The sequence below is a fragment of the Gadus morhua genome, chromosome 6 (assembly GCF_902167405.1).
Source record: "Gadus morhua chromosome 6, gadMor3.0, whole genome shotgun sequence".
NCBI classification, from domain to species: domain Eukaryota; kingdom Metazoa; phylum Chordata; class Actinopteri; order Gadiformes; family Gadidae; genus Gadus; species Gadus morhua.
The window spans coordinates 13,580,427-13,590,426 of NC_044053.1; the positions used below are offsets into that span (position 1 = coordinate 13,580,427).

Sequence of the window (10,000 nt, forward strand, 5' to 3'; positions counted from 1 at the left end):
CGATGACGGTGCAGAGAAGCGCCGAAGAGGCATTGAACAAGACAACAACAAAGATGGCCGCTGCTGATGTAGAATGTTCTGTTGCCTCCGCTATCGAGACAGTAATAAACGAACAGGAAGTTTCATTTTCACTGTAGAAGAACAAACTATCACACTTAAAGCTTTTGAAATGATGGAAGATGCATTAGTTTCGTCGCTCAGCTGCGTCACCTGTTTCGCTGCCATGATTGGCCGTAGGCTTACCCAATCGCGTCCAGAGGCTTTTAAATTCGTACCCGTTGGTGACGCCCCCCACGGTGATCGGAAATGAACCGAGAGGCTTCAGACTAATTGCAGTTTGCAATTCGTCTTGCGATGCCGGGCGAGCAGGATATGAGGAAACCAACCAATATGTGATAAAGGACAGTGTTATGACGATATGAATCGTGATAAATAAACTAATATTGAGGTGCGCATAGTTCAGATGTTTTTCGTATTATATTATTGCAATATCAAACTGAATATTGTCCACCAATTTCAGTAATGAACACTGAGGAAAAAACACCTCATCAAAAATGTTCAAATATATGCTGGCCGCAAAAGTACTGATGCAGTGTTTTTTCCTGTTTTTTCAACAGTGACATATTTATAGTTATTGACCACAAGCCAGGCCACAGGTTACCAGATGTCTTAAAGCAACCCCAGCCAAAATGTCCCCACCATATGAATATGATTGATGTTATTACATGGACACAAATCCCTGTGAGTCGCGGTGCTAAGGGCCACCTGCTGGTGCCCAGCATATTAGAGTCTCGTATTGGAGAATGTGATCGAATCCAGCTCTACACATTAATGTTTTACCTAAGAAGACAATTATGAACATAATCACAGGGGTAATGTAGTGCCCTGCAACACAGTTTGTGGAATTCCAACGGACGGATCACCCGCACTCTGTTTGTTGGGTTTTAAGTAAAACAGCAGCCAGACGGTGTTAGAATACGGAACGGCATAATGCACTGCTTAATAAGAAGAATCAACATCCAGCCGTCTTAATGTATGTAATCAATAGACGTTTAAAATCAATACAGTTTAGAAGCGTTGTTGAACATCACAGCCACACCAACACACCCATGGACCGTGTAAATATACTTTATACTGCATTCTTTTGTGATGGGTTCATCGCGCGTGTTCATGCGGCCATGAAAATAGGATTTATCGGTCAGCCCCATGACAGCAAAGCAGGGCCATACTGCGGAGTATTAAAATAAAGAGAATGATGCGGTGCTGATGCAGTCATGTCGTGTATCCCCTCTGACCTGGGCGCGCTCTGCACTCGTGACCCCGTGTCGTGTGCTTAGCAGCGGGGCGGCGGTCGATCATCCATGCCGCGATCCGTGGAGATCCATAGCTGTGTCGACACAGCTGACCCCCAAACTCTCTAAACATACAGGCCTCTCGCTGGGACCTCCCTCCCTGCCTCCCTCCCTCCCTCCCTCTCTCCCTCTCTCCCTCCACACAGCTCTCCCTGCCGCATTATCACTCCTGCCTCCCTCCCTCCCTCCCGCCACACCCTCTCTAAATACAGGCCTGTCATTCCTCCCTTCACACAGCTCTCTCTCTCCCTCCCTCCCTCCCTCCCCCCCTCCCTCCACACTCTCTCTACATACAGGCCTCTCGTTCCTCCCTTCACACAGCTCTCTCTCTCCCTCCCTCCCTCCCCCCCTCCCTCCACACTCTCTCTACATACAGGCCACTCGTTCCTCCCTCCACACAGCTCTCTCTCCCTCCCTCCCTCCCTCCCTCCCCCCCTCCCTCCACACTCTCTCTACATACAGGCCTCTCATTCCTCCCTTCACACAGCTCTCTCTCTCCCTCCCTCCCTCCCTCTCTCCCTCCACAGAGCTCTCCCTGCCTCATTATCACTCCGCCCTTATTCCCCTCTCTCCCTCTCCATCTTTTTCATCCCCCCGTTCCACCGTCGATATCATGCCTCCCTGTGGTGTTGAGCGAGGGGGAGGGGAAAAAAAATCAATGAAATGGACTCTGGCCGTCTGCTATATAAGGTCACACTTCATGGCAAAATTATTTTAGTATTTCTAAGTTCAACTCAAATGACATAAAAAATCTGAAATCAGGGACAAACAGGTTCTGTTTTGGAGTCTCCCTCATCAGAGTTTAAAATAATCTAAAGGCTGATTGCAGAACCGCTCAGATGTTGGTGAACTGGAGCAATTCACTAACTTCGCTGGAGGCGGGGATCCGGGAGCGGGTAATTGGCTATTAACAGCGAACACAAACTCGGCCAGCACTAGTAAACTGTTCAAAGTTGCTGTAAAGGGTTCAGATAAACACTGTGCCGACCAGCCCCTGTAGAAACACTTATTAAAACCCCCTTCTCAAAGCTTCACTCTCTCTCTCAAGTTTCCTTCAGAAGAATATCCCCGTAATGAGAACGAGAGTAACTCCGCCCTGTTCAGTTGTTGGTTCCTAGCCCAGTTTCCGCTCCATCTCTTCCCCTAGAACTTGTGCCACGACATAGTAGGACTGCTGCATCCCCGATTAGAGCCAGAGAGGCGTCCTCCCCCAGGGAGGAATGACCTGCTGCCTGTGATCCTCGGCTTCCTTTATCACGCCTCTCTGGTTGGGGCGGGGGGGTTGGTGGGGGGAGCGATCACTCGTGTGCCGGCCTTACTCCTGGTTCGTGTGTGCCATATTTAATGGGCGGTTTGGGTTGCGGTTCTGGAGGGAAGGTACAGATGTACAATTAAGGTGCACTTTCATTTGGCTGCGGAGATAAAAGCGTTGCGCTCGGGGTTCGTTAGGTCCACCAAAGCGTTTTAAGTTTTTCTCTGTTGTACGACATACATAAACCCCCGCGCATAATGAGCAGAATAATTCGTACGACACGTGCAAATATAAAGCAGGCCTTTGGATGATGTTTTCTGTTTTACCGCAGGGGTTATTGCCAATTTGTCCGATTAATAAATCGCTCATTTCTCAGACCTCTCTGTGAGATCAGGGGAAGGGCGATTTCAATACTAAAGGGCGGAAATGTAGTAGACGTCCCTGGACAGAGGAGAGGGGAGAGGGGAGAGGGGACAGCCGAGCCCGGTCTGTCCCCTCACGGTGACTTAGAAGACACGGCGTCTTACATCACCCTGCACTCAGACAAATGGGGGTGACTTCTCTGTCACTGTTAGAATATATCACTGGACGGCGATAACTAAGGGCACCTCAAAGCAGGGTTAAATTACCCATCAGAGAACAAGCCCTAGCAACAGCCCACCACCAACCAATGGCATCTCGGGGTAATTGGATCTTAGCTTTGTTTTTTGTGTTTGGAGCTGGTGTGTGTGTATGTGTTTCACTATTCACTGACCTCCTGCCCCTGTATGTGTACATATAGGATGACATTTTTCAGTGTGTTTGTGTGTGTGTGTGTGTGCTAGACTTTTAATGAGTGTGTGTGTTTGGGTGTGTGTGTGTGTGTTTCAACCTGCCCCTGTTTATGTATGGATAAGTATGGATGTTATAGTCAAAGTGTGCATGCGTTAGTTTTTGTGCATGTGTGTGTATGTGTATGTGTATGTGTGTGTGCGTGTGCATGTGCGTGTATGTGTATGTTAGCGTGTGCGTGTGCGTCTTAGTGTGTGTGTCTGAGAGCCTGGGCTCCCATCGCCCTCTCGACCCCAGCAGGCCAACGGCCCACTGCAGGAGGTAATGAGCTTCAAGCGGCCGGTTCGTAAATCTCAATAAGATGGTGACCCCCACCTGGCCACGGGGTCAGAGGTCAGCTGAGGTGCATAAATAGCATCGCGGCGCACCAGAAGCTCATAATGCGTAAGTCATAAATCGGCGCAGAGAGGGGAAGAGACGGGAGATGGACTTGCTTTGCTCTCAATAAACGCAGGATTTGATAGTAAGTGTTGTCGGGCGGTGGAAGTCGAGACGACTCTCCTTCCTCTCCTTCTCCGTTAGACAGCAAGGTAAATGTGACCGGCTGGGAGAAAAAAAGATTGGACACAGTGGATTGCTGTGCCTTGACACGCTTGAGTTATCTTTTTCTGCTGCTCGCACAAACACTAAAAGCATAACAGGTGGGGGGGGGGGGGGGGGGGCTGGGGGGGGTGTCTCTGTAAACAGGGAAGAACCACAGAAGACATTGTGACCCCTAAATACATACCCTCACAACTGTCCTTCCACCGCTGCTTCGACCAAGCCGCCATGTTATGAAACACGTTACGTGAGGAAACTAATCATTGTGACCCGGAGAACATTGAAGATGAATCATAATGTGGATACATAATCACATCTATCGTCACACTTTAGTCATCAGCGGTATATAATTAGCATGTTCACAGATGCCCAAAACAAGAATTAATGTGAGAAAAACATTTTGATGGACTTTAATGGATCTCTATTTTTAATTATTATGTTGTGTGTTGGGAATGTATTTGTCATTGCTGCTGATGCAGAATCCCCTTGAAACAGTGTCAAATGGATTCAAAGACCAGAGAACACAGAGAATGTGGGGTGAAAAATGCACCATCATTTACGCTAATTATATTTTATTATATACAGTCATGGAGAGAAAGGGAGAGAGGGAGAGAGGGAGAGAGAGAGAGAGAGAGAGAGAGAGAGAGAGAGAGAGAGAGAGAGAGAGAGAGAGAGAGAGAGAGAGAGAGAGAGAGAGGCAGTAAGAAGGTATGAAATATATGGAAATAATCCAAGGAAAGGTGGAAGAGGAAGAGAATAATTGGAAAAACAAGTGCGCCTGAGGCCAACAGGGATGTCTTTGAGCTAAGGTTGGTCTGCCTTCTTGGGAATTCAACCCACAAACAAACACTTTTAGGCAGCAAGCCTCTGTCTTCAGATTGTATCAGCTGTTGAACCATCTGTGACATGAGAAAATGGAAAGATTTGTCAAAAAGGTTCCACTATACCGATCAGTCGCCCAGAATGGGTGTTATTTCAGGAAGCCACCCACCCCGTGCTACCCTAACCCCTCTGCCGATCTCCATTAGGCTTACAAATGAGCTTTTAAATGTATCAAATTATTCAAATGTCCAACACTTTCTAAGCTATTACACTAATGGACGCCCGCGAATCTCCTTCGACCACTTAGACGGATAGCCCCCCTTTCCTCTCCCTCCCCATCGGCGGCTATTGTACAAGCGTCTCGGGGGAGGGGAGGGAGACAGGGAGACAAGGGGGGGGGAGAAAGAGAGAGAGGAATGTCTGCCAGTCGGTTTTGTCGATGGAGCAGCCGCCATGTTTCACCTGCTCACCATGGAGACGGCACCAAGGGAACACGTCACGGCTGGCTGGAGGTGAATTGAATCCGCTCACTTAAATCCAATAGAGGCTCCGCGCTCCCGATGCCCACAGAGTGATCCACTAATGTTTTGCTTCTCGGCTTAATTGAGCGTTGTCCCTTCAACTCCGCCACACGTCTTCATCCTGTTTCTAATAGGCACAGGCCTCCCTGAAACTCTAATTACTTTCCTGGCAACGACACAACGGAAGAATATCAAACTTGAGAAACTGCGCGTCATCGAATGGGACGTCTTCTCCGTACCGCATGGATTCAATTTCCTCAGCTTTTATTTTCCCATTCCCCGTGAACACTATGCGGATTGGATAACCGCTCGGCTGATGTGTTTGGCCAGGGCTTGTTTGTGTGTGCATGATTTAAAATGTGTCCTTCTTTCCAAAAACCGTTCGAAAAAAACATGTGCACGGAAACATGAACATAACACATGAGTATTTATGTAGACTCACACACACCCACGCAGGCACGCACACATACACACACACACACACACACACACACACACGCCTAAACACACACACACGTGCGCTCACACAAACGTGCCCACGGCCATACACAAACGGCCACACCCACACATAAACACACACACACACACACACACACACACACACACACACACACACACACACGTGCTCACATGCACAAACACAAACGGCCACGCACACAAACACGGCCACACACACACACACACACACACGGCCACACCAGACACACACACACACACACACACACACACACACACACACACACACACACACACACACACACACACACACACACACACACACACACACACACACACACACACGCCCACGGCCGGATACACACACACACTCCCACACATCCATGTCCCAGCTACCCCCAGCACGAGCAGATTACAGAAACAAAACCCCTTAAGTAGAACAACACCTGGCCCTCTGGTTGCCCCCCGCCCCCCACCCTCCCCCACCCTCCCCCACCCTCCCCCCTCCGGTTCCCCCCTCCTCACCTGCAGAGCGGGTCTTGGCGGCACACTTGGCGTAGCTCCAGGCAGTTGGGCTTCACCCTGTCCTTGAAGGAGCAGTCGGGGACGATGGTCTGTCGCCGGCGCTCGGCGCAGCCCCCGTGCAGGCAGGGGCAGAACAGCAGCTGGTGGCTGAACTCGGGCGGCACGCGCTCCAGGAACTGACGCAGCGCCTTGTGGCAGCGCTTCCTGTTGCAGGTCTCGCCGCCCTTGGCCGCGTCGCCGCCGCCGCCGCCGCTCTTGCCGGAGCTGTTGCAGGTGGCGATGTAGGCCGAGCGCTGCTTCTTGCAGGCGGCGTTGAAGTTGCAGGCCTTGGCTGCGTCCAGGCAGGGGTTGCAGTCCTTGTCGGCGTCCGGGCACTGGAAGCGGCTGGGGGCCACCGCCGTGTGCATCCCTGGAGGGGGTGGAGGGGTCAGACCGGGAGGTTTGGAAAGGGGAAGGGGTTTTCGGTGATGGTTCATGGTTGTGAACGATACAATGGCGGCACACATTAGGGGAAGGGGATGTCTGCGGTGAAAAGAAACTCAAACTGAATCTGTTTAGGGGAAGTCTGGGTAAAACCGTAGTAGAGTTGTAGAGCATTTATGCTGAAAGAAATACTTTAACATCGTGATATCATTATATATACTATGAATATAGTCGGGGGGCGGGAGCGTATGAGTGTGTCACCTACTTCCTACTCCTCTACAGATAGGGCATTATTCAGTTTACTTTGTTTTTTTGAAATTTACAAGTTTGAAATCAAACTAATCCAATCTAAAGCGCACCGGTAAGCGCTCTCGTGCTGAAGAAGGTCAGCCAACCTATAGTACGCGCCCACGTGCCGTTTAACTAACTCCTACTGTACGCTCTTCTTCTGCACTCTCTGACACGCTGGATGTAAGCGGTTTATTCTTACACCGTCGTGGACAGCTGCGTTGTAGGAGACGTCTTTATATAACGCGGTGCACATCACCAATGAATCACTCAAGTCTATTTCGTATTTTGACTCGAAACGGATGGAGGAAGTGTTCATAATTGGATGTTGGTTTATTTATGCATTGATAGACATTTATGTTGATGATGTGACGTTACTATATTACTCACAGTACCATTTTTGGCCATCTTTAATCAGAAGAAGCAGTCTGTAACAATGGCTAGGAGCAAAAGGGGGACCTTTGGCAAAAATAATGCCACGGTGTGACTAACACGTCTCGCAGCTTTTAGACAGGGGCAATACACCATGTCAGACAAACCCAAATGTGCTGAAAAATTAAACATTTGACACTTACATTTTGTATTGTCAGAAGCCGATAACACGATCATGGCTAAGGTGCATTTAGTTGCTGTCTGAAGCCCTGAATGTACGACTGCTGCGGTAAAAAAAGATCCCCACCAGCTTTATTTAGCTATCCCGCAAAATAAAAACCCTGCATCGCATCTGCTGGTGGCATCCCCTCTATAGCATTCAGCCTATATTAAAGTTAACCTCCCCCCTCTCCCTCAAAGAGATAATGATATTTCAGAGGTCCTGGTGGCACGGTGACACCCACGGAGATTCATCTCCTATTCAACAGAACCAATCACCATTTGTGTCCATCAGACCGCCTGCAGCATAAAGAGGACAGGCGTGGATTTAAGACAGCATCACTAGAGGTGTCTGCATTGTTTCCATTCGGATAACATGCTTTACATTCTATTATAGAAAAAGGCGCTCGACTCAAATAGACACATAGCACAGAGTGTGAAGGAAATAAAAACACATCAACAAATTAAGAAGAAGGTGGATTTTTTTGAGGACTCTTATCTCAGATAAACAGAGCTCTGTACCGGCAGAAGTAAAGTAGAATATCATAAAAGCAGATTTGATTAAAACTAGGGATAGGGTTTTAAGCAAAGTGGTTTTGGAATCCCAAATTGTTTTCATTTGTTTGTCATGGACTGTATCGAGGTGTTTTTTATGCCAAGAAATGAATATTTTTATAGGAATGATTATCCCGTTCAGCTGTGCTGTGCCTTTGGTAATAACCCTGTATCTCTGTTATGGAAACGACGAGACGACAGCATCATAAAATTATAGATTAAATAGCAAATATGGATGGATTTAACGGAGGACCCCATACAAGATTTGTGTGACCTGACAGAGTGAATTTCCAATAAATCTAGAACACTGTGCACACCGCCGAAGTCCCCGAGGTCATCATCCCCCTCTCTGTAATTGGGTGTGTTTCCTAATATCGACCCTCTATTAATTACCATAATATAGGGGAGAAGACGTTCAAACTGAATACCTCGACGGACGGATGAATAAATGACATAGCATTAAACACTCCCAGCCTGTCCGTGGTGATCTCTAATCTCTCATCACACGAGTCAATAAATCAATCAAGGATGGGTTAACAGGCCTAACCCACATCCATAGCCACTGTATTCCTCACACAAACCCGAATCAGCCACATCCTGAAGGCCTGAAGCCTATAGAACGATGAAGGCAAATACTCCAAATGTCAAAGAGCAATGCAGCCCCAATGCCATGGCATTAGAGACACAGGCGGGCTGACAGAGAGCGCTGACACTGGCCTCAGGCATCAGGAGGTCAATGCGGGGGCCAAAGTTTAAATAAACTGGGGCGTTTGGATTGAAAAAGGCCTCTTGGGGGGGCCTGGGGTTCATCTTTAGGAGCTGGGAGGTAGTGCAGCGGGGGTGGGGAGGGGGGTTGGGGGGGGTGCAGCCAACTGGCCGGCTTAACATTGATGGATCGCAGCCCCTGAATCTGCTCTGGCCATCTGCAGTCTCTAATATGGGCCACTGGGGCGTCGACGTGGAGGGAGGAGAGGAGAAGGATGAGCATTTAAGATGGTTCAGATCCACTCTCCATTTCCCTTCTTTCCTCTTATTTTTTCGTTCCACCTCTGATTGGGGAACTGAGATGAGTATTTGCTCTCTGCATCTTCAAAGATGCCCTGAGGCGAGCATGAAGACATTAAGCTGCACTGATGGCTCAGAAGCACCAGTAGCGTGGCTGCTGTGGGAGAGGGAGCAGGAGGAGGAGCAGGAGGAGGAGGAGGTGGAGGGAGGCAGGGCAGAACTGGGTGGGGAAAGACGCAGTATTGTGTTAGTGTGATAATTGATTTTCCGAATGCATTATCATGAAGGTTTTCAGCAAACATACTGTGTCATAATGCGAGGGGAAAGGGGGTTCATAAGTCAACGACAAGCAACTTGGAAAATGGAAATAGCTTTAAGAGCCAGAGCAAGATAGAGAGAGGGAGAGAGCGAGAGACAGAGACAGAGAGACAGAGAGACAGAGAGCCAGAGAGAGAGAGAGAGAGCCAGAGAGAGAGAGAGAGAGAGAGAGAGAGAGAGAGAGAGAGAGAGAGAGAGAGAGAGAGAGAGATAGATAGGTAGCGAACTGAAGGAGTTGATTCCCGCGGATGATTATTATGACAGAAAGAAGAGGACATGCAGGAGAGCCACTTTAAGCAGGCAGAGAAGTGCCTGCTTTCAATTAACCCAGCCCCATTCTCCGCATGTCCCCAGCTCGCGCTCACAATCATTAAGCCCTGATAATCAGCGGTGCAATCAGCACACGTTCCTCCGTCGACTGGAATATTTACAGCAAAGTACTGTGGGCTCATTTGGGCAACGGAGAATACATGATTGATTAAGCCAGAGTGTAAGAACGCATCCATTTATGGATTTTTAAT

At 48.6% G+C, this 10,000-nt stretch overlaps 1 protein-coding gene across 1 annotated transcript in view; it reads right to left on the minus strand.

Annotated features, from left to right (window-relative positions):
• Positions 1–10,000, minus strand: part of LOC115545439 (GDNF family receptor alpha-2) — a 63,306-nt gene that overhangs the window by 31,975 nt on the left and 21,331 nt on the right. The window contains exon 4 of the mRNA XM_030358613.1: positions 6,300–6,708. Coding sequence (XP_030214473.1) covers positions 6,300–6,708 — 409 coding nt within the window. The remainder of the gene's footprint in view (positions 1–6,299; positions 6,709–10,000) is intronic.